Below are 26,206 nucleotides of genomic sequence, written 5' to 3' on the forward strand. Positions count from 1 at the left end.
ATCTATTTGCTGAAAAGGTACTGAAAACAAGCTACAACAATCAACATCACAGAGCATTATGAGGTAGTTCTGTCCTGATTTTAGACACCTGATATCAATATTTACATGCATACACTCACAGAGACAATCTATTTGCCGAAAAGGTATTGAAAACATGCCAAAACATGAGCATCACAGAGCTTCTGGGTAAAACAAGAGACACAAAATTTGAGGGTCTTACAGCTGGCATTTGTACTCAAAGATGCTACGACCCTTTTTCCCAGTCATTGCATTTGGAAGCTGGTATGCAGAAGTCTTTATATGTCTAGCCAATTAGATGCATCAAAGTTCAAAAACTCGTACTCGCCACAGACTTGGCAAACCAAAAATTTGGACTCGGACTCGGACTCGTGAAGGACTCGGCAAAAAAAAAAAACCGTAGTTTTACAAAAAAACATAAAGAAATTAATGCATTTAGAGAACATAGGAGCCATAATTGAAACATTACACATGTCATATGATCTAAAAACGCGCAATATTTGAAATTTGAAATACTAAATTTAAATACCCAGATTTCTTCAATGCTAATTACGTTGTTATATGGAGCCTAATCAGACTCGGAGGTTAAATTTTCACTACTTCCATCAGCGCAGTTTCCCCCTATATTTTTCAACAGGGGTTTGGGGGCAGTGCCCCCAATTTGGGGTCAAGGGGCATCGCCCCTTGGGAAATACTTTTATTATTTTATATAGGCGTCGGGTATTATTTCTCTATTGGCAAAAAACCCTTCATGAGATATTTCACTCCCTCAATTACGCCAAATGTAGGCAAAAAAATAAAAATAAAACTCACTTTTAAAGGTTGCATGATGTTTTTTCTGGGTCGCACGAGTCCATCTGAAAGATTCGCGAGTCCATGCAAAAGACTCGCGCGAGTCCTTGCAAAAGGCTCGCGAGTCTTTCAGATGGGCTCGCGAGTCCTTGGCGAGTCAACTCGCGGCTCCCAAGGACTCGCGGCTCCGTGGAGAGTCTGCGGATTTTTGAACTATGAGATGCATTATCTGTTTAGAGGAGCTGATGTATAACTATTAACATTACTATTTGTAGTTTGCATGCTAAGTAGATTTGTCTGACTAGTTCCCCTTCCTTAGATGCATGGGCTCTGTTTTTGCAGTCGAAGTATGGTGTTGTACAGTTGTAAGGATTTCATGACCAAAACCAGCCACTGTTACTATAGTGTGATTGATTTTGTGTTCAGTGTCTAACCTGTTTCAACAAGTTCTTCTCAGGATCGGGATAGTTACTGGAGAATGATGCAAAAATATATTGGATCAGATATCACATCCATGGTTACCCTCCCAGTCATAATTTTTGAGCCCATGACAGTGCTTCAGAGGATGGCTGAGGTATGATACATCTGAAATCTGGCTTTAAAGTTGTAAATTTATGAAGTGTGGTGATATGTCTTAGTTTGCTTTGACTCTTTGTGTTGCAGTTAATGGAGTACTCTTATTTGTTAGATCTGGCCGATGAGTGTGAGGATCCCTATCTTAAGATGGTTTATGCATGTGAGTTTAGTCATATTTTTTAACTTTTGGTTTGTTTTTTATATAGATTTTAAAGTTCATTCTGTCTAAATGTCTCATTTTGAAGAATTAACCCTTCACAAGCCTAATGCAGTGTAGATGTATTATTTTGTCAGCATCATGGGCAATTTCTATTTATTCTGCATACCAGAGAACTTGGAACCCTTTCAATCCAATTCTTGGAGAAACATATGAAATGGTCAATCATGGAGGGATTACATTTATTGCAGAGCAGGTGATTAGATTTGTTTGTTCTAGGAGTTTCTTTATTATTGGAAAGAACTTTCTGTAGTTTAATCAGAAGTCTTTTCTGGCTTGGCCTTCCATATTCTGTTAATTCATGTTATGGCTGCTTAGTAAGTTTATTTAATTCAAAATTAAAAAAAATTGCTGACAGGTTTGCCATCATCCTCCAATGAGCTCAGCATTTGCAGAAAACGAGCATTTTACTTACACAATTACTTCAAAAGTAAAAACCAAGTTTCTTGGAAACTCTGTTGATATATACCCACTTGGACGGTAAAATTCTTGAATATCTGTTTTCTTCATCTTCTTTGATCTCATAGTTGTAGCCTGTGGAGGTGAACGTATGAATGCATAATTTATTGTGTCTTGAGAAACCGAATTACTAGAGGCATTCATAGAAGTTGCATTTATAGTAAGCTCGTACATTAGTGGATGGTCTATAGACTCTATACCCATAGACCACATTTAATGTCTGATTATACATGGGCAGATGGTGTGCATCCATGCAACCTGCATTTAATGTATGCTCATATGTTGGTGGATGATTTGCATCCATATAAGCTGCATTTAAAGTCTGTTCATACATGGGTGGATTTTTTGCATCCATAGAAGCTGCATTTGAATTATAATTTGAAGGCATAGTCATTGAAGGGAAAGGGTATATGTGTTTCCCTTAGGGTTTAGTTAAAATTGAATGGAGGGCCTCTGTTACTGAACATGGTCCTGGTATAGTGACACTCATCACTCATTACATATATCCAACACTAACAGCATACCTTATATGAAGCATTATTAGCTTTTTAGTCTTCATTATGATGTCAATCAGTTTCAAATGCAATTATGATTCATATTTTGTCTGAACAGATTTTTACAGTGCATCCATGAGTCCACTGAAGGGAGGATTTCAACATTGTTGATTTTCTAAGGCTGAATTGTTAATTGGTAGCTATACAAAATCATGTATTTTTCTTGTTACTGGGACTAAAGCTAATTTGTGTCTGCTTGTTTACTTTTTCAGAACACGTGTAGTGTTAAAAAAATCTGGGGATGTACTTGATTTGGTGCCACCTCCAACAAAAGTTCATAATCTGATTTTTGGACGTACTTGGATTGATTCACCTGGTGAGATGCTAATGACAAATCAGACTACAGGAGACAAAGTTGTGCTATATTTTCAACCATGTGGTTTGTTTGGGTACGTAAATATATTTCTATTGCTAAGTTACTGATATAAGACATGTTTTGAAGCCTTCTAGAAGCCTACCATAATTGTCATTGTCACTTCCTTTGATGCTATTTATTGATGATGCAAACTTAATTCCAAGTCTATGCTTTTAGTCATTACTATCTTTAATTCATGGCTTGTATCTGCTTTTTTAATAATTTTCTAAAGTCAGATAGGGAATAGATCTGGTGTGCTACATGGTCTAGATATGCAAGAACTTAATTTAAGAGCCTAGATGGCAGTGTTGAGCTTGCTTGTTGTGTAGTCTCAATTGTATTTTAGAAATGTCTTGAAGAATGTTGATCTCTTAGATCTATCTGTTGGTATTGTCTAGATTGTAATGACTCTTTTTTGTATTCACTTATATTTGTGTTCTCTCTCTTCCTTTTTGAGGTTTTCCTATTTGCATCCAATAGCTGCATTTTTCTTCCAGCCAATGCCTACTCAAGAAGGTTTACTTTTTAAAACTGGTCTAGGTACTCATTGTGCATGCATATAAATACAACAGTGGTTAATGATTGCCATGGAAGTATACTTGATTTTTTCTGTTCAATAAAAATCACTTCCATGCTGATATCAGAACATAATTATACACTGGTCAGATTGCTGTTCTGAAAGTTGCAACCATAGACTAAATTCAATTTTTATTCGTATTGTTGGGCCCATTATACTTCCCATTTATAATGTAGGTATATTTGAAATATATAAAACAAGCATGGCAGAGTCAATATGTTTCTCAAGCAAACCAGATTATAAAGGGAACACGAAATCCAATTATTTAGTTGAGATCTCGTGTGTACAAGCACGGCACAGGTATACTGTAACTCTTATTATTCTTTGTATGGCTTTCACATGATCCATTGACACCTTTTAGCTGATCATTTTAGCTTTTCAACCTTCTTTTTGCTAGATTTTATTTGTAAGATTCAATGGGAATCCAGTCATAGAAGCCAAGTATGGATGAAGAAAGTTGCAAGCATGGAAACAAGGGTTGCAATATACAAATATGAGATGATGCTATGCCAAAATAAAGGAAATCAATAATCAAAATCAAAGACCAAATGGATAGATGAAATGAATACAAGTAGGCTTCTTAGATGCATGACTCAAGGGAATAACATGTCTAGAGACAATGAATTTAACTGCCAATCAATGGGCCAGTTAACTCACTCTAAGATAGAGGTAGTCTTGACTGAGGCAATTGTGGCACTTGTGTACCTCAATTCTAGGTGTCTGTACATGTCATTATTAGCTACCTAGGTGAGGGTAAACAAATGTTCTTTATATCCTAAGTAACTTTATTAAGTAGGTGCAATATCACACTTAGGTAAAAAATATATCCAAGGTTAAGCATGGTGTATTACTCTAGCTCTTGCCCATAAGTGCAACTTAGTAGAAGAAATGGGTCTCAACAAATGTGTAGCCATGTTAGGTACCAATGTGCAATATGTTCCCCCAAAAGAAGAGAAGAAGAAAAATCATAGGAAAAGAGTCTCTCACAAAGAGATAAAAGATGCAATATCTTGAAATTCTTAAACAAAAAGGCCTATGTGTGCCAAGACATAGAATAGAGAGAATGTTGATGCAAAATGTTGCATGGTGGGTGTTGTAAAAGGTCCTTGTGCAACAAATGATGCATCTTCTAAGTGGAAGAAAGAAATCTCAAGCAACGAAATTGCTGAATTCCCACTCAAGTGGTGGGGTAAGGAATTATGATGAATGTTTCTAGAAGACACACATATGTCTCGATGCTTATGCTGACTTGTGATTGAAATTGATTGATAGGACTAGTTACCAAGAAAGATTCAAGAAAATGACCATGTAAGAATGACTCTCAACGGAGGCGTGAGATTTGAGTTGAAGCGAATCAGGTGCTTCTACAAAAGGTGTTGTTGTGAGGTATTCACACATCGCCCCATTGTAAATGGGGACCCCTACTTTTTTTTCTGCTTTCCTGGGTAGTGTTAGAGTCCTTAGCTTTTAGCCTTTGCATTGAAGAGGTATAGATGGTCAAGAAGCCAGTATTCAGGTGGATAGCTTTGTGTGAGGTGTGAAATAAGTGAGTTTATGAACCTTCAACAAATCTTGATCATGGATGAAGTGAAGTCCATCATGAATTCAACCAAGGAGTGAAGAGGGATTGCCAGTAAGAGTTACTTTAAGTGTCCCTCTCTCAGAGCGAATTTCACTCTTATTGCCTCAGGTTGAAGGTGAAATCGTATTCAAGGTGATTTTTGAGGTCTTATAGTATATAGAGGTATAAGCTAAGACATAAAGTAATAAGGTTCAACTCAAAAGTGCATATTCAAGCCACTTCAAGTGCTCAAGGTTGAGGGCGAAAAACTTCAAGTGCTCCTCTTGAGGAGCGAACTTCACTTCATGTGCATCCACTTTGGAGCAAACTTCATGTGCTCAAGACTTAGAGCGAAATTCCTCCTAAGACCTCATGTTGAGCATGCTATGACATAAGTGAGCAAAGGAGAGTTGAAGTGTTGATTTGAAAGTAACTTCAAGTGCTCCTCTTGAGGAGCAAATTCCATTTCATGTGCTCTTTGATAGGAGCGAATTTTCCTTTTAGGCCTTCCACGAGGGAAGTTTAACATATTTTTAGGAATGAATGTTAAAAATACCTAAGGTTTGAGTCAATGGAGCAAGGTAAAGCTATTGAGAGAAAGTTTACTTTTGATTTGAAATTAACTTCATGTGCATGCAAATAGGAGCGAACTTCAAGTGCATAGCATTAGGAGCAAACGTCAAGTGCATGAGAGTTGGAGCGAACTTCAAGTGCATAGATTAAGGAGCGAATCCTACTTCGGGTGCTCCTAGTTGAGAGCGAATTTGTCTCATTTGCCCAAGAGAAGATGCAAGATTACTTATAAGATCATTGGCTTGAGCCGATTTGATGCTTAGAAAGAATAATTTTGAGTTAAGATGATGATGAAAGGCGAGATTTGGAGCGAACTTCATGTGCATCCAAGATGGAGCGAACTTCATGTGCATCCAATTTAGAGAAAACTTCATGTGCATCAAGATTGGAGCAAAATTACCTATAGAGATTTCTTCCAAGTTAATTTGATGCCTCCACTTGCATAAATGACAAAGTATTCCAACCTAAAGCGATGAAGGGCAGAATTGGACTAGGTTTGAGAGAACTTCTATTGCCCACTATTAGGAGCGAAATCCTCTTATCAAGCCTGCAAACCACATAAAAGCAGAAATTATATCAAATTAAGGGATTATAGAGGCTATATGTCATGTGTGTTTGATGCTCATTTGCTTGTTTTGCAGGAGATGAAGAAAGAAATCAAGGGGATCATGTTCGAGGAGGATCAAAACAAGTGTTCTAAGGAGGAAATTTCAATGTCGAGGTCAAGAAGATGTCCTCAAGAGGAAAACTTAATCAGCAAATACAAAAACATCAAGGATGGTGATTGCAAAGCAAAAGGAGGAAGATTTTAAGATCTACACCACCATGCAAAGGGGAAAACTTCATTTACAAGCACAAATGCCCTAGAGGAATCTCAACTCTCAGCGCACCATGGAGACATGAAGAGATCAAAGGAGTGCGAAGGAGAAATCATACAATCACCCCAAGGCAAGCAAGCAAGGATGGAGGAATGACTCAACTACATCAATGCTTCCTATCATCATCGTATTGAGCAAGTGACTAATGTTGAATATCAAGAGATATCTCTCAACATCCCTTCATGATGACGAATCAAGTCCGCAAGTGCAAATTCGAGGTGGCATCCTAGTCACTACTCCAATAGAAGAGGTCCAACATCAGCACGTCTAGATGCAATGAACTTGACTCGTCCATGATGGCATAGACTCCAAGGCACCTACCCCTATTATCTATTGGTAGAATAGTCTAGAGATGACGTGTGTCAAAATGTTGTAATTATTTCATTGGCCAAAATAGAGTTTGTTGTAATAAACCCTAATTAGGGTTTTCATTGTGAAATCTTGGCCATTGATCTCAAATTGATCTAAGCCATTGAATTGTATTGAGAGCATTATAAAAGGCTCAAGTTCTTCACTTGTAAAGGTTAATAATTAGTAGCAGGGGAATTAGTGAATAAGAGAAGAATAGTTTAGTAGAAGTTAGAAGTTAGAATAGATTAGGAGAAGAAGAAATTGTTGTTGAAGACTTGTAAATGAGATACTCTTTTCATTGAAGTTATGATGATATGTATTATTTCAACAAGTCTCATGGTTTCTACTTCTCATTTGCTTTCATGTTGATTAGATTGAATGGAGGAATTTGTTGAATACATTTGTGTGGAATCTGTTTAGTCCATACCACTAGCCTCTTGTTGATTGTAAGTGCGCCTTGTGTGGTCAACTGGAATGATATGAGCTTAATCTCAAATTGTTATGCGTCCATTGTTTATGCATTAACTTGAATGGTGATCAATGTTTGATGGTAATGATTTGAACATATTTGAATTATCCCTTAGAAGATTGCATTGAGCTTGTGTCAAAATTGTTGAATTTGATGGTGAGACCTTGCCCAGTAGGATTCCATCTAATCATTCATCCATCTTCTTGCATTCTAGGCTTTAAAATAGAATTCCTCAACCCTTTCCCTTTTGCCCTTTTTTCAACTCAAGCTAGTTTAGGATTAAAAAAACATCACAAGATTGCAACATCAGATGGTCAAGTTCCAGCGATTCAAGCATTCAACAATTTAATGTAAGTCCCCTCGTGATTCCAGCATAATCATATCAAACCAATGAGCTTATCCACACGTCGTGACCCAACACACCAGAACCTTGGAGTTATCTCAAGTGATCCTTAAGCTAATCTTCAGCATTTGAGTAACTTTGATCAAGAGAGGATAAGATACTTTTGGGTATTTTATTCTGTGTTCGCATGTGCATAAAAAACACATCAACAGGTGTCAACATTATTGATGATGGAGGTGAATCATATGACTTAGGTATTGTAGAATGAATCAACACAAAAACATGATGAGGTTGAGAAAGAACAAAAAGGTTTGAATGCATGCTCATACCATCTAGAAAAAGAGATGCAATGATGCAAGAGCATCTAGAGTGTAGGGCAATCCTGCATCTCCCAAAAATATTGTTATTTTAAATTTTAGTTAAAGTTAGGTGAATTAAAAAAAAATGCAAGCATCAATGGGTCTCCATGTACCTAGGAAAGTGTCCAAGGAGGCATACGGGTTTGAAAATATTCAATATTTGTGACCTATGTGTAAAGACAATTTTAAATTTCAAGAATAGACACCTTTTGGCTTTTTCTATCATTTATAATGCTAAAATCATAAAAATACCCTTTTGGATGTGGGGACAAGGAAGGGGAAGATTCATGCACTCATATTTATTGAATATTTACATAAAAAATGGGAAAACACACCTTTTTAGGCACCCACTTTGGAAAATTGAAAAGACACCTCTTAGGAGCCCTCCTAGAGAATCTGAAAGGTCATCTATTGGCTATGTGTTTCTTTGCTAGATAGTCATGTGTTGTTCATCAAGAGGGGGAGTGGTATTTCCAAGAGGCACAAGAAAGCGATAAAAGGGTGGCTTGGGCTATTTGTTTATTCATCTAGAGTTGAGTGGATCTTTGAGAGTTGATCCAAAGTGGAGTGGATCATTTTGAGTGAAGTAGATCATTCAAAGTGGAGTGATCATTTGAAGTTGAGAAGAATTATCCTTCATTTGAGAGTTGAGTAATGGTTAGAGCTTGTAGACTTGTAAAGTCCAAGTGACTAATATTTTGTAATTGATGAATTTGTAATTCATTTCATTTGAGGAATAGAAGGCAATTTTTTTCTTGCAATTTGTGTTACTCTATTTGTTATGCTATGCTTGAATCTTGGGTGGAGTAACCCTCATCTAGTCTAATAGAGCATGTGTTCTAGGTGTGTTAGGTGAATCCCCTACATCATGCAATTCCAAAGGAGCTGTCATCAAAAGGAAAGCAAATGTACTCAGAGCTGTGATTCGTTGGTGTTGGAGGTAAATTATCCTTAGCCTCATAATAGTGAATCATAGATAGAGAATGTGAAGCCTTTGAATCTATAATGGAAGTTGAAGAATCATTAGGAAAAATCTTTGTCATCACGATGTTCAAGATATTTCTATAAGGAAACTCTTCATCCATGTCACCATCATATAGAGAATTCTTGAAGTCATCAAGGGTTACAAGATAGTCCATAGCAAAGATCATTTGAGAATGAAGGATTATTAAGATCTCCATACATCTACCAAATTTTGGTCCAAAGAGTGTGAGGGCATTCAATGATTGAGATGGCCCACAATGTGTTGCCAACTCTAGAACTCATCATTCCAAGGACATGATCATTCATCTTAGTCCATACTTGCTTATACTATAAAACACCTAGTCTAGGAATTAGTCCACATAGATGGGACAAGAGGTGAATCCACTTGAAATGCTTCGAAATTCCATTTCATTGAGACTTTTATAGTTCCTTATTTTCAGGTTGATGACAAAATGAATTGAAATATCCATTATTAACTTTGGGACTTCTCAAATTTGAAATTAGTCAAATAATAAACCAATTAAGATAGCCCCTCAACATAGAACTCTATTTCAGTTTGTAGGGTGCAAATTGCTCAAACTGCCTATGTATTTAGCCTTCAAAGACAAAAAAATCCTTCATAAGAACTTAGTAAAGAAATTCCCCAAGAAAAATGAGTGTGGCACTTCATAGTTTAGTGCTTTTACAATTGCCACTTGTCAAACTAGTAAAGTGGCCTTGATTTTTGCAAACTACAGATGCTAATATGTTGAAAGTACAACTTAAAGACAGAGTGGGAAAAATCAAACTACATCAATAAGTTCGTGAAAGATCATGCACTCTCAAAATAAAATTGCACCAAAAAATATTTTTTGTATGAGCTCAAATGGATCCTTGGAAGTTATCAAAACAAGAATGATTTGTCATCACCAATGAGAATTCGCAATATCTAGACAAACTAGATGTCAAAATCTAGAAGTATATGCACCACTATGAAACCATTGAAATTCTATCTTGTTTAAAAAAAATACGTCAAAAAATACCTTTGTGGTTGAGAAAAGATCCCTCAAAGTTGATCTCCCAAACTAAAGAGCTCAATGAAGCAAAGTCTAGCTGGTATGTGGCGATTGGGTGGTTGGATGACAATGCTGCAAGTGGTGGTGGTGGTGCCCATGCAGTTCCTAGGTGAAGTCTTGTTGGCCTTGCTGTAGCAAAGAGGTGGTTACACTCTGGTGACATGATGGCGAAAGGGTAGGAGGTAAAAAATTGGCATCGACAAGTGGTTGGGGGCTTGTACCTTTATGCACACTCCCATGGCTACTTTAATCAAATATTTTTTAAAGCAGCCATTGGCTTTTGGTTTTGAAATTTTTTATTTATTGTTAAACAAAAATAAATTGGAAATTGAAAGAAAAATATTGATGCATAGTACTTGTGCTTGCATAGACCACCATAAGGCCTTGAGCTGTGTGCCTGAGGCTTAATTTCTTTTGCGTTTGATTACATTGCTTCAGCTTTGACAAATTTACGATCAATTTTGGTTTTAATGCCTTTTGAATGCAATGGCTCAGTCCATTTTGAGCCAAAGTATTTTGAAAACTGAGTTATATGTAGAAGACAAAAACAAGAAAGCAACCACAAACTAAAAACAGATGATATGCGGGTGTCCGTATTGGATGAAGTATAAGTCAAGCCTTTGTTTCTTAGTTATTTTGGATATGATGGGCTTTGATATCATGTAAGATTCAATGAGAATATAATCTCACAAGCCTAGATCTAGGTGAATAAAGAAAGTTACAATGGTTGCAAGCATGAAAGCGATGAAGGTTGCGATATGGAAATAAGAAATGCTATACCAAAATAGAGGAAATCAATAATCATAATCAATGACCATATAGTTGGATGGAGTACATATAATTAGGCCTCCTAGATGTACCACTTAAGGAGATGACATGTTTAGAGGTTATGAGTTTAACTACCAACTTTATTTGATCAATTAACTCAATTTGACCAAGATAGATATGGCCTTGACTAAATAAAGGTGGCACTTGAGTACTATTAATCAAGAATTGATGAGGTCGTAGTGGCACTTGTTTTCCTCAAGTCAAATTGTGCATGCCATTATTAATTACCTAGGTGAGAAATAATTATTCTTAATATCTATTTTGACCTTTTCACACATCGCCCCATTGCAAATGGGGACCCCCCTGTTTTTTCTTTCTAGGGTTTTGCCTTGGTGTTGCAACTACGAATCACCAGTCTTTTTGCAATGAGGAGTTAGAGTTTAGTTGAGGAAATCATGGTCAAAACAGTTTCTTGATGCCATCAATGTGCCTAAGGAGCCCGAAGGGACGAAAAATGCAATCAATTTGGGGGTCAATTTGGAGAACTTTGTATTTTTGGAAAGTTTTGCTTTTTTCCTATTTTTAGGAAGTTTTGTTTTTGGCACTTTGAGCACGATCCCTGGCATGGCTATTTTTAGAAAGTTTTCCTCTTTTTTAGGAAATCTTGCTTTTTCTATTTTTAGAAAGGGGGTCTAGGGTTTGCTCAGTTGGCTCAAAATTTTGGTGAAAATGATTGAAAATCTTGTTCAAAATTTAAGTTTGATTCGAAAGGGCATTGACTTCCTAAAATTTTGAATATTCAAAAGGATTCGAAAGCATGATGAGAGATAAATTTTTAAAATCAAAATTATGAAGGCAAAATTTCAAGTTTGATAATGGTGAAGAAGGGTTCTCTTGAATTCTGATTTTGGCATGAGGAAAATAATCTTCTAAGTCTGCCATCAGCAAGGAAAAGTTTTGCCAAAGTCTGCCTTGGCTGGGAAATACTTTGGTTTGCAGCAAGGAAAGGAACTCCTAAATCCCGCCCAACATAGGGAAAGAAAGTGATGAAGTCCGTTGGCTGTGAGGAAAAGAATTCTCCAAGTCCGCCCTGCCTTGGAAAATGTGACCAGCATGTTAGGAAAGAAAATGTTAAATTCCGCCCTTAGGAATGAATTCTTCAAAGTCTGATGTGAATGAGAAGCTTCATTTTGAATAAGGAAAGGAAGTTTGCTAAAGTCCGCCCAAGATAGGAACATATTTCCTAAAGTATGCCATGAGTTAGGAAAGAATTTTGTGAACTCCGCCTAGATGAGGAATGTTTTTCCTAAAGTCCACTTCAGTTGAGGAACACTTTTGTCAAAGTTCGCCTTGCAATGAGGAAAGAAACTCTCCAACTCCGCCCATGGAAGGAAAGAAAGTCTCAAAGTCCGATCTTGAGAGGGAAAGGTTTTCTTAAATTCCGCCACAGCTAAGATAAGGAAAGATTTTGTTAAAAGAGGGAAACAATTTAAAATACTTGTCATGAGGAAAAGATTTTACAAAGTCCAATTTTGGACTAAGAAAGTTTTGAAGTTGGAAAACAAAGATTTCATCAAGATTAATTTTAGAAAGTTTTCAAAATTAGAGAAAGGGAAAGATAGAATTCGATTCATGAACTCAAATCGAAATTGGAAACTTTCTCAAGGAACTAAGCTTGAACTCAAAATGAAATCAAAACTTTCTCAGATGACTGAGTTGAACTGAAATTCAAAATTAGAAACTTTCTTAAGAGACTCAAATCGATATCATTTACTAAATGTCTAAGTTCGATGTATGGGATGAAAATGGAAACAAGATAGGTTCGATTTGGGAAGGGTGAACTGTGTTTCTAGTTGCAGAAATCAAACTCTTTATGAGTTTGCACTTATAATGAATCATTCATTCATCTCATTCATTTCAATAGTTCGAGTTTGTAGAATAAAACACTTGAGAGGAAGATTTCAGGTTTTCTAAGGCATTTGCTTCAAGAACAGTTCAAAGAATTTTCTAAGGCATTTACAAGAGGAAGAAGTGGATATTTTCAGATCAAGCATTCTTTCAACCCCTTTCTTATCTAAATTCTGAAGGTGATAGGGGTATCGAACACAGATTTGTTAAATTTTCATTCTGGTTTTCAAGTTTTGATGTTCTTATGGAAAATGGAGTTGATTTTCACAACTTAGTTTATTTTTCAGTCATTTTCCTATATCAAAATCTGATTTTGGCATTCATTTCATGAATTTTGGGGTCTAAGTTATTCATTCTCAGACCAAATTCAGTCCCAAAACCTTCAATTCAGATTAAGTTTCTCAGGGTTTTTCTAATTTTTCCAGATTTCTAAGTGTTCGCAGCTTGTTGAAAGCTAAAAGTGTTGAGGAATTGGAAAATCAGAACCTACTTAGTCATCAAAACTACGAAATTCACTCTCAAAATGAGGATTCTAACTTATTTTCTTTAATTTTTGTAGGTTTTGGATGACAACGGAGGTTGGATGGTCAAGGAAATCACAAATGAAGTTTTTGCCAGGAGGAATTTCAAGGCATCAAGAAAGAAAAGTCCTCGAACTTGGTGAAAATATAGAAAAAAATTTGGACTTTTTGGGGGATTTCATCTACAATCCCAGACCTATTGAAGCAATCAGGGCAACTTCTTGAAGGATTTCATCCTGAAGAATTAAAGACAAGCTCCTAATCAGAATTAGATGGTGACAAGAAGAGTATTACAAACAAATTTTCATACTTGGACAATTTCTTGACACAAATTGGAGAATTCAGAGAGGAAATTCAAAGGAATAACATCATGTCCAGTTCAAGCAGGAGGACATCCAACATGCTGAGGTGGTGCCTCAACATCTTCCAACCAATTAGATTGTTCCAAGTCAACATGTCCAAGTTCAATGGACCTGACTTATTCATAGAGTCTTCTAGAAGGCACATTCCACAATGCAACAACCTTCTATTTTATTATTGATTTATATTTAGCAAGAAGGACAAGTGTCCCCAAATGTAATTTTCTCATTGGTCAAGAGGTAGTTAGCTGTAACAAACCCTAATTAGGGTTTTATTTTGTAATCTCGACCGTTGATTCGAAATCAATCCCGGCCATTGATTTGTAATTGAAGAGCCTATAAATTGAGCTCACCCCTCATTTGTAAAACATGGGAGCATGTTGCAAAACATGTTGAGATAAGAAAATTGTTGTTTATGACTGCCAAAGAATAAGTAATGCATTGTTCAAATTGATTGTGATTATTTCTATTATTTTGGAGTTTGCATGGTTCTTATCCCTCATCATAGTTTAGATTTTATTTCATGTATGTTAGACGAATGCAAGATCTGATAAGTATTGATTTATGGCGAATCTTCCGCTCATACTTTTGATGAACAAATGATTTTTGTTCATTGTGTAAAGTTAGTTTGAGCTTACTTTGTGAATTCTTAACTTCTGTCTGGATAAATATTGTTTGATTTGATTGTAGTTATTTATGACCTAAAAATCATAAGCACACCCCCTTTGAAGATTGCACCCACTTTGTGTAGTTAACCTAGCATGGCGAAGCAAAGCGTGGTTATTGGTTTCACCGAGTCAATACCATCTCTTGAATTCTTAGGAATAGATCAGAACTTCCAAACCCTTATCTCCTTTTCAGTTTTCTTGAAGTCCATGATCCAAGACCCAAACGATAGAGCTTCATTGTCTAGACCTTCATTGTGAATTGAATGAGGCAAGCATAAGTCCCTTTGTGTACTACCAGCATATCACAACACCCATTGAGCTTATCCACACGTCAAGACGTGACAAAAGAAACCTTGGAATCGCCATATGATCTTCTCGCAATCTTAGCATATGCGGTGATTTTGTTCAAGAGAGGATAGAGTGTCTTTGGACATTTTATTTTGTGTTCGGTGGGTAATAAAATGCACACCAACAATATCCTAATTAAACTTATCGATTAGGTGCAACATCACACTTAGGATAGAAGCATATCCAAGGTGAAGTATAAATATCACACCAATAGTATTAAATGGTTGTTTGGTCAAATTCCTCTGAAATTATTTCCATCCATTTATATACAAAGCATGTGGTATTTCTTTGTTCTCAAGTGTACTTATCAAATGTTAAAGATTGATTGGTACGTAGTTTGAAAACATCTAATACTGGATTCATGCATTGGAGGCCAGAATCAGAAACGGGTGGGAGCCAGAATCGGGTACGGTCTGGGTTTGCACCTAGGTTAGTCCCAAGTGCGGTCCAGGCACCAAAGTCACAAATTGAGTAGGACAAACAATTTGAAGACCACGGCAATGTATAGTCGTACAAACAATTCGAAGCCATAATATGTCTAAATGCCAATCACATACAAATCCTTCTTTTTAGTGATGAAAATAATTAACTCAATGTGTAATATCTATTGAGATCTAATTATTGTAGAAGAATATGATGAAATCTATGAATATCCAACATAATCTTTTTCTTTTTGGAAAAATACATTGACAAATGTGCGGGTACTTTCTACGTTCAATATCTCCTCTTAAACGAAATACACCTATATATATATATATATATATATGGATGTTTTTGTACCCGCACCCAAGGAATTTTTGTTGTTGTACCCGCGAATCCATATTCGTATGAAATGTACCCCACAATTTTTTTTTAATTTTTAACACAAGATCACCACCCGTTAATATTCAGTAAGAAATATCATGATCAATACAGTTGGTGGTTAAACTAGCCACTTCCACTTTTCAACGGGTGAAGTAAGAACATTAGTAAATAACAACTCCTTGGCGGTATGACCAGCCAATTTACAAGCCAACCAAAGATAGAACGAGACAACCACTCAACCACTTTTCAACGGGAGGACTATGCATAAACAAAACCTATCACTTGACCACTTATTCAGCGAGAGGTCTGGAGTACATGAAAATAGAGAAATAGGCGGCTAAGACAACCTCTTCCACTTGTATGCAGTGGGTGATACAAGTATATTGTAGAGAGATGGACTGTTCAGTACTACTGAATCGGTCTTAATATTTTATCTTGCAAATACTGTTAGTACAATATGATTTAAATCTCTAAATAGAAGTGACAGTACTCCAAGGAATTACAATAAGATAACTCTGAAATAACTAGCCAGATACACACTTAACCAAGTCTGAAATGGATTACCAACAATACCAAAAATGAACCAGCAACACATAAATGCCCGTAACTCTCTCAAAACTCCACCAAACAGCTCCAAAGCAGCAGCGAAAGAAGGCTAGGGGGAAGGTGATCAAACCCCAACCTAGCAACCACATCAAACCTCACTGATGATTCTGCTTGCTGCCCAAGGGCAAGGCTGAAATGGTACGGCCAACAAGGAATTTCGACCAGCAATGAAAAATTACATACTCCACCTCATAATACGAGCCTCCAGATGAAGGACCGCCCAACAGAGGGGCTTCCAACGAGCTATTACCCAGAATGAACGGATACATGGACAAAGAGTTATGAATTAAAATAAGCTACAGCCACACCCAAAACCAGCAAGTTGGAAACACACCAAAACACTCAAATTACTGAAAAGTAGGCTCACAATCCATTCTATCAGCTCACTCTATCTCTCTGGATGAAAGATAGTCTCAATAGACCAGCTAGGTGCTATCTCTCAAGCATGAAACTGATGGTTGCTAGGAAGCTCTCAACTGGCACCAATCCGGCAGCACTTCGTTGCAAATAAACATGAATAGTCTCAAGTGAAGGCCAAGGCACATATTTATAACTTCCTCCTCAAATCGAACTTCTTTTCCCTCCAATATGGGATTAAATGACATTCCAATTTCCTTAATTTGCATTTCGTTTCATTTTTCCCAAAATCACCCATCACATAGTGGCAAATATACTTCATAAAAAATACATCAATTAAGTGTATTATGGCATCCAAAAAATAAAGTGAATTATATCATAAAATTGTCTTATTTTCCTCCTAAGGCATCCATCTTGCCTTAATAATTCACTTATAAAATATCTTCCTCAACCAAGAATCGCCCACATATAATTAAGGAAATGATTTTAGATATCAATATAACTTAAGTAATCCCCCTTAAATAAATCGTTCAACTTTTGCCTTAAGTTATAATTTAATTTAAAACACCATTTTTCATCAAATACTTAACTTGCCAAAACAAGCTCCAAAAATGTTGGAAGACAAATTGCTCAAATTGACCTGCCGAAAATAGCCATCTAAATTGACCAGCTGAACCCTTGCTAAAAATAGTACTTACTAAAAATAGCATACTGCTAAAAATAGTAAGTGTTTCCAAAGTGATTTTTACCACATTCTGAGCAGCCGTTGCGACTTACTAAAAATAGTAAGTCCGGAAATCATCTCCAAAAATTTGCATGTCAAACCAAGCTGGAGCTCTCAAAAAACCCCAAAAAACCCTATAAAGCAAACAACCGTCAGCCTATTGCAATTTACTAAAAATAGTAAATTCAGAAATCTTCTGTGATGTTATACCATCCTGAAGCTCATGAAAAACCCAGAAAGAATCCAGAGAGCAAACTGTAGAACTCTTGCAAACACCTCTCCAAAAACCTTCCTGAAGACAGAAACCCTAATTTTGTCTCTGGTTAGCCTATGGGTTTCCAAAATAGGCTAAGACTCCATCCATCAGTCTAGAACTGAGAAGGGAACATTACACCGTACCCGTACCTGAATTGGCAAGTTAGCTTGAATTGTATGGATTCAACAAAAAGTTGGCGAAATTCAACAAAAAAAAATAATCACACAAGATAAAAGAAATTAAATTTTAATGTAGTAAGAGACCATGCAAGTCTATTTTGATCATCAATCTTTCCTCTCTGTTCATTTTTGCACTTATGGAAGATTGAATTAGTGAAAAAAGTAAAATAAAATAAATTTTTTTAAAGCCTAGAATCTTTTTTTTTTGTGTAGAAGAGTTCAAGTGCGAGACTCGTGAGTTTTTGATTGAGATTTGCCAATTTGTGTAGGAAACTTGGCCTGGGCTAAGTGTATGAGCGTGTTTCAATTTCTAACTTACGAATCCACACGAGTTTGCACAAGCTGGATTTCTAAGTATGGTGTGGTAGAATTAGAGTATTTTCCTGATTTTTCTTTATTTCATTTACTCTTAGATTGCAAATTTCTAGAGTTACTCATGTTTTGATGGTCGTTTTGTAAAGGGCAAGTGAAGGGTTTACAAACTCTTCCATCTCCACTATTTATGGTGGCATTTATTAATTGAATGTATATCATAACATTGTAAAGGACACAGGTCAAAGGGAACACATAAAAGTGTGGACTTACATATAAATGAGTGTATTAGAAATTTAGAAGTAATTACAAATGCATATAAATTATGTCACACTAGATGCTACGATGTTCTAAGAAATTTCAAGTAGATGTCTTGTATATTTTCATGGAGACACCATTAAGCTGTGTATGATACTCTAATAAACTTGTGCAGACAAATAAAAGCACACAAATTTGGGTAAGCATGTGAGGTTTGGCATATGTATAGATGGTTGGGCAAAAGTGATTACTTCTGGCTAAATTTTTTTTTATACTCAATGCATGTTGATCTCTGGCATGCTTTTAATGGATATGGTATTAATCTGGTGTGATATCTCTAAACTTGTAGCTTGTTACCGCTAAAAAAATCAAATTAACAGGAGATGTCACATGCATATTTACTATTATCCGCCTACCTTGTACAATTTTTTGTTGCTGATTAAACATAATTGTAGTGGCTTATTGACATTGTTTGTATCACATTGTGTTATAGAGGATTTATGCAAGCAAACGCACGGATGGATGCATGAATGAACTACTAGTTTTTCTGTGTAGACACAACTGGTATAAATGGAAAAGTAAATGCCATTGTGCAGAAATTAATTTACTTAAACATCGCCTTTTAGTTGATATAGTCACTAGAGAGAAACATCGATTAGGAACCATATCTTACAGAGATTGATAGTCTTATCCAAGCAAGATTGAATGTGCTTTTACAAATGCTGATTCCATATAGTTTTGATATGGACAAAGCTGGCTTGAATCATTTTGCAAAACTTATTGGTTTCTGGATAATGTGATATCTGTATTGTTAGCTTTAGCAAGTGTTTGATCATTTAAATTATTTCAAGATTGTGTGTTTTATATCATAGTTGTGAGTCTTGCGGCACAATTTCCTGTTTCTCATGTATTTGTCATTTGTTCTCAGTTGCTTTGCAGTAAATTTGATAAAAAAAATCTTGTTCTTTTCTTCCCTTTGCAGAACCGGTCGTTATGAAGTAGATGGGTATGTATATGATTCCCAGGAAGAACCTAAGTTATTGATTACAGGAAAGTGGTCTAAGTCATTGAGTTACCAACCTTGTGATACTGAAGGCGAGCCTCTAACTGGTACAGATTTAAAAGAGGTATATAAGATTAGACCAGTAAAGGATGACCTTTCACATCATGTTGAAACAAAGCTGAGGCTAGCAGTTATCATTATGTGGAACTTGAAATTTTTGTTATTCTATATTTTTCTTCGGCGAAAAATTTCTTATAAGAGAAGTATAGCTTTTTTATGCCATATTTAGTGGTTTGGCTGAATTAGTATTTTTAAAAAAATATCACTTGCATTTTCTTGATTACCATGGTTTTTAGCTACAAATTTTCTATTGTTAGCCGATATTGCTGTGTATTATTGCATGGAATTTTAATTGAGTCAAAATTTTTATCTATGGTGGTTCTTTTAGATGTATTTTTGTTCAAGATTGATTGCCACATCCTTTGGGCTGTTTTCGCTGAGTGGATTGTATATTGAAGCAATTTCTACTTTCAAGGACTTTCATGGCCTTGTGCATGTAGTATAGCTTGGGTTTTGAACTCTTGAGCTAAGGTCATATGGAAAGCAAAAGCTTTCATTGCATAGGGAGGTCTATGGCAGCCAATGCCATCCATATCATTACAAAACTGGTATTCATCTACCACTTTCTTAATCCTAACTTTGAGGTCTATTAATTAAAATGGACACAACTTCTGTCATGAAAATTTAAGATCCTCTAGAAGAAAATGGGCATCTAATTTGAGAATTTATTGTAATCTCATCATTTTCTTTGCTGAACACATTTAGATTATGGTAGAGCGGAATCTATCTTCTCTCTGCCAGGTAGTTATTGATTAGTATGTCTTAGGATTGGTACTGAAAGCTTGTTGATATATGTCTCCACCTTTTGTGCAGTCATAGAAAATGGTTGCAAAGAATTATTATGTTTGTTTGTGTTTTCATAGTTTTCCCATGCCAAATCTTGTATTAAATAGTTTTAATTGATGGAATATCATATTCATCAGTCTTTACTCTTTAGAGGTCCCAAAAGGAAGCAAGGTGCATGTTAGGCTGTGTAGTTCAGAGTGATTTCTGGTAATTATTTGAGAACTCGCTATCTTACAGTAATCTTTTTCATGGTAAGGCCATGAGTCTTGAGAGGTCCTCAGATAAAGCTAAAGGACTTGTGTTGTGATTGAGGGTGGTTGTTGCTAATTATTTTAGGACTTGGAATATCATTTTCATGGAAAGATCATGTCCTAGAAATTTTAGGAAAAAACTAGCAACCATTGATCAATACTATAAATTTTGTTAGACATACAAGGTTGTTCTGCCATAGTCTTTCTGTTAATAATTTTGTCACAGAAATCTGATCTATATACCATGGTTAGATTATGGTGATTACATCTGAATATGGTGGCTGGACTGAGGGTTTACAGCATTTTGTGGAGGTTTGATGTAATTGTCAGTGCGTTAATCTCCCCCTTGTTCCATAACATTTGTGAGAGGTGGTTGTAAGGTGTAGTTGTTTGAGGGGTAATTTTTAGTCCTTGTAAATGACTTGATGAATTTGAAAGCATATAATCCACTTACCAAGACTAGAGTATTGGACTTTGTACAGGGGGATAAAAACATCCAAGCTTGCTTTTGTTGTGACTAAAGATATTAATAGTATAATAGGCAGCACTAGTTGTAGTATAATAGGTGATAATATGTTTTTCTTTATGCATTAAGGGTTCTATTGGTGCTCTCTCCTGTAAATTTACGATAATCTGTTACACTACATATACTATGACAATGAGTGTTGGAAACCATAAAGCCCTACATTATCTCTCTATGATTCAAACATTTGAATACCTAATCAAAATCTTGGCAAAATGATATTAATTTAACAATATTAGGCTAGTTAACAAAACCACCCCAAAACCAAAAAAGAACTGCCACTTCTCAGTCATTGCTAGCATGGTCCCCAACTATCAACTCTGCCACCAGATGCCACATACCAGCCCTCCATATCTTGTACAAGTCTTCAATCCCCTACTAACTTCATCCAGATATAGTACCATGACACATAATTCCCAAAGCTGGTAACTTGACCCCATGGAAGACCTCAAGCTGCCTTTTGCATAAACCAGGTTTCTTGAATTGAATGAGGGCATCGAGAAAGAACTTGAAACTTAGATAGCGACAAATCAATAGTTATTGCTTCCCATTCAGCCTCATTGTTCATGCAGATATTCAAAAAGATTGAGTTGCCATGAACAATAGAACCTATGTCATCCCAGAATAATCAAATAGACACCCACCAAACTTGGGTATCCTCTAAAAGCACCATCAAAATTAAGTCTCAAGAAACCCTACAGAGGTCTCACCAAACTGCAAACTGTTTTCCTCTTAACCCTTTAATGTGGTAAATATCATAATAAATTTAAAGGAAGGAATATAAATAGCTCAAATTAGCTCTTGTGCTAACTCTTTAGATACTATGGGATTTTTTTTTGGGGGGGTGGGGGGAAATGTTTGTTGGTAATATGAATGCCATAAGGAGGTATTCTTATTCCCATAAAAAAAGAGGTATTCTGGTCAGTACAAAAAGTGTTTTAAGAGTTTCTTGATATTGCCGAGTCAGCTTCTGCATTTGCATCTTTAAAACAATGCAAGTATGCAAGTATGCAATTTCATCAAATGACTTGCCGATATCAATTGCTTCCTTCAAAAGTTTCTAAGCATCCAATTTTGGTAAAAACCTTTGCAAAGGTCATTAATAACTAGAAGAGAGTCCCCCCTTCCACCTCTGGCTTCTTTACACCAAGTGAGTTAACTAACGATAACCAGTATATATTGCTTCCTTTTCAGCCTCTTTTTTTGTGCAGTTACCCTTTAAGATTGAGCCATCTTGAAGTTATGAACAAAATAACCTTTGCCATCCTTAATAATCAAATCAACACTTGCAAACCTAGGTTTCCTCTAAAAGCACCATCAAAATTTACCTTAAAGAAACCCTTTTAAGGTCTCAGCCAAATTGTAGAATTTCTTGCAAATTGCTCTTAACCCTTTAACAGGCTAAATACTAAGTCGCCAGTTCAGTTTCAGTTTCAGGTATGGGTTTAAAATTTGGGTTCGCAATATGGTGGATATTTTTGCCCAGGTTTGGATATGGGTATGGCCGTACACAAAATACTAAAGATACATAAATACAATGTAAAATTTTATTATATTATTCTCATTTGATGGAAGTGGAATTTGTGCATTGTGAAACTTACCATCTTCTTATGTTCTCTGGAACAATTATTATTAATAGACTAAGATACCGGGTTCGTGGGTTTTGGGGCCCAAATGCGAACCGGGTCCACGCGGGTCCGGGTCCGCGTTGGGTTCTCACAGGGTTCACCATTTTCCCTGTGGGTTCGCCTTGGTGAACCCAGGGAGAACCCACAGGGAAAATGGTGAACCCTGTGAGAGCCTGGGCGAACCCAGGCGCAGACCCGAGCGAACCCACAGGCTGGGCGGGTCAAGTCACTAAAAAGTGACTTTTTTAGATTAAAAAACTACTGTTTTTGCCTTTTTTTTCGGATGCAACTGTTGATGATCTTGTTAGAGTCACTTTAAATGATGATGACGAGATACCTACAGCTGATGGAGCTAGTGGGAGTGGCACTTGTTTGGGTTCAAATGATTTTGAATTTGAACTTGGAGCAAATAATGATGATCTTGATCTAGAGCCTTTTGATGATTGATGAACATTGAACTTTGAAGATAGAAGACAATTATTATTTTTGATTGTCAACTTTGTAATTGTAATGATTTTCATTCGAATCGTGAACCTGGACATATATGAATCTATGAAACATTGATATATATTATAAGGCATATGAGTATATTACATAATATGATATTATTGAAATTCTGAACTATCAATTGAAATGGCATTTGGCATTGATCAATGATGAAGTAGCATACAATTAAATGTATTTAGATTTGTAATTTTGTATATTTCTTTAAATTTTTGCATATTATATATATATATATATATATATATATATATATATATATATATATATATATATATATATATATATATATATATATATATATATATATATGCATACGGACAAACCCAACCACGAACCCAAAAGGTAATTTTTTTTTCCCCGAACCCACAAACCGGGTTCGCGTCTCCGAACCTGATCTTGAACCCGAACCGGCAACTTAGTTAATAGATTATATATTATGGCAAGATTCACAATGTGCAAATTCCACTTCAATCAAATGAGAATAATATACTAGATTTTCATAATAACTGCGAAATACATAAGATGACGGCAAGTTTCACTGCACAAATTCCACGTCCATCAAATGAGAATAATATACTCAATTTTCTCACTAAGGCAGGTCTCGATCAAAGAAATTTGATGGTGGAGATATACCGCTGAGACAGATAACATTCCATCAGTCAATGCATAATCTCCATTCAATAAGGCCCTATCTAATGGACTTCTTCCCATGATCTGGGGCCATGTTGGAAGAGGAGAAACATTTCAACTCACTATCGAGCACAGGACAAACACCTATTTCCTTATTCCAACATCCTTCACAATTCTCATTCAAAATGGTCAATTCTCATTCAAAATGGTAAAATATTTCATTTACAAGGTTTCTGCTACCTCAAACGGAAATTTTTCATCATTTAACTAAATTTTTTTTGGCATTTTTGGAGTTTTTTTGTGGGTTTGGCATACACTCGAGATGAAACCATAGGAGATCTAGGGTGCTAGGGGTGGACCTTGGTCAAACGCAGGGCTATCCCGAACGTATCAGAAGTTTCAGAACCGACTTTGTGCAATACAGAGGTCTAAATAGGAGAACCCAGTAACACAGGGTTATATCATAAAGTTAAAAGGAAGTTAAATAGATCAGATCAACCGTACCGATTTCTTTATATACTATGGAATTGTTTTCTGGGGCCCAATAGGTGTTGGTAATGTGATTAGCATAAGGAGGCATTCTGGTTGTTATATATAGAGTGCAGTAAGAGGATCTTGATATTGGCCAGAAGCTTAGCTTCCGTATTTATTCTTTGAAACAGTAGAAGTACACAATTTCGTCAAATGCCTTGCTGATATCAATTGCTTTTTCCAAGAAGCTTCCAAACTTTCGATTTGGGTAAAAACCTTTGTGAAGGCCATTAATAACCAGAAGAGAGTCCTTTCCCGCCACTAGTTTCTTTACACCAAGTGAGCTAGATAATGATAAACTGGTATAACCCATAAGCTATATTGTTCCTGCAGTTGCCCAGGAAGATCAAGCTGCCATGAACAAAAGAACTTTTGTCATCCCGAATAATCAAATCAGCACCCTGTAAACCTGGGTTTCCTCGAAAAGTGCTATCAAAATTTACTTCAACACGTGTTGGTAATATCATTGCCATAAAGAGGCATTCTGGTTGGTATAAATATCAGTAAATCTTCCAAAGACGAAGAAAAAGAATCTTGCACTGCTAAATTGTTATTGAGGTATATGTATAAGATACTAAATATACTCTAGTCTGTTTGAGATGAGTTTGGCTACTTGGATAACATTTGCATCTCGATTTACCTTATTTATGGTTCTGTTTTTTTAATCTTTTTTCACTTCGAAAAGTCAGTCTCGTTTGTATATGGCTGTACTAATTTGGATCAAACTGTTGATATAGGTTTGGAAGGTTGCAGATTTTCCAAAGAATGACAAGTATCAGCACACGCATTTTGCTCATAAAATTAAGAGTTTTGATACTGCACCCAAGAAGCTTCTTGCTTCAGACTCTCGTCTTCGACCTGACCGTTATGCATTAGAAATAGGAGACCTGACTAAGGCTGGAGCTGAAAAGAACAAGTAATCGAATATGTTAATTAGCTAAAGTCTATTCTTCTAAAAATATGTATTGAAAGTCTATTCTGATCTTATGGAAATTATCATAAAAGAGTCTTATTTAAGCATATTTTTGAACTTTGATCTCAAGATTTGTCGTCTATTTTCTGCAGTTTAGAGGAAAGACAACGGACTGAAAAGAAATGTAGAGAGGCCAAATCCGAACAGTTCACTCCAAAATGGTTCACTCGAACGGGTGAAGTTTCAGCCACGCCTTGGGGTGATCTGGAAGTGTACGAGTATAATGGGAAATATTCTGACCATCGTGCTTCAATTGATAGTTCCAATATTGATGACGTTGAAGATCCAAAATCAATTCAGTTTAATCCATGGCAGTATGGAAATATATAGGGGTAATGGAACTGTTGAGTGACATTTGTTTGTCGGTTTCAATTCTACAATGGCTCAATCTCGCAATTCTTTCTTTGTACTCATATAAGCCGGATGAAGGATCCTATTAGCAATTCTCCCGTGGGATTTGACTCCGTCATTCTCCAAAATATCATTTAGTATTTTGGTTGTGTGCTTTGGACTTGGTTCAGAAGGCATGCCATCCAACAAAGCTTATATATTGTACTGTTTTTGTCCGGGATAATGGATTGCCTTTTGGGCAGATTGTAAAATTATTAGGACAAAATTGTTATTAAGCACTTGGGGAAATATCTAGAAGTGGGGAAATGTTTGGCAATTGATGTGAGAGGTGCTATTTTAACTTTTAGGGTTACTATTAATAGTTCATAATTAATCTCATATTCAATTTTGTGGATTATGGTTTTGATGTAACATAATGTAAATTCCACTTTATAATAGTAATTTAAATTTCTTTTATTGATTGCTATGTTTTTATATAATTGATGGTTTTTTTATATTGATCAAAGCTAAATTTCAAAAAGAAAGAATAGCAGTCTAAAAAGGAATTGCATACAAAAGGAGAACATCCAAAAATTACCATGAATAGTTCCAAGGGCATAAATTACAATCAAGGACTTACACTAAGAAATTTTGCCTTAAACATTCAAACTAGGAAGTGACGACAACAACAATTATGTAGAAATATAATTGACACTAAACTCTCAACCCACTAGTAAC

At 35.9% G+C, this 26,206-nt stretch overlaps 1 protein-coding gene across 1 annotated transcript in view; it reads left to right on the forward strand.

Moving 5' to 3' along the window:
• The window catches only part of LOC131072649 (oxysterol-binding protein-related protein 3A), a 64,420-nt gene extending 38,534 nt beyond the window's left edge, over positions 1-25,886 (forward strand). Inside the window, exons 3-10 of the mRNA XM_058008887.2 lie at positions 1,268-1,384; positions 1,474-1,546; positions 1,681-1,799; positions 1,962-2,083; positions 2,829-3,005; positions 19,172-19,316; positions 24,903-25,081; positions 25,231-25,886. Of these exons, the coding sequence (XP_057864870.1) occupies positions 1,268-1,384; positions 1,474-1,546; positions 1,681-1,799; positions 1,962-2,083; positions 2,829-3,005; positions 19,172-19,316; positions 24,903-25,081; positions 25,231-25,468 (1,170 nt within the window). The 3' untranslated portion in view covers positions 25,469-25,886. The remainder of the gene's footprint in view (positions 1-1,267; positions 1,385-1,473; positions 1,547-1,680; positions 1,800-1,961; positions 2,084-2,828; positions 3,006-19,171; positions 19,317-24,902; positions 25,082-25,230) is intronic.
• Positions 25,887-26,206: the final 320 nt, after the last annotated feature.

Source organism: Cryptomeria japonica, chromosome 9, assembly GCF_030272615.1.
Source record: "Cryptomeria japonica chromosome 9, Sugi_1.0, whole genome shotgun sequence".
Taxonomy (NCBI): Eukaryota; Viridiplantae; Streptophyta; class Pinopsida; order Cupressales; family Cupressaceae; genus Cryptomeria; species Cryptomeria japonica.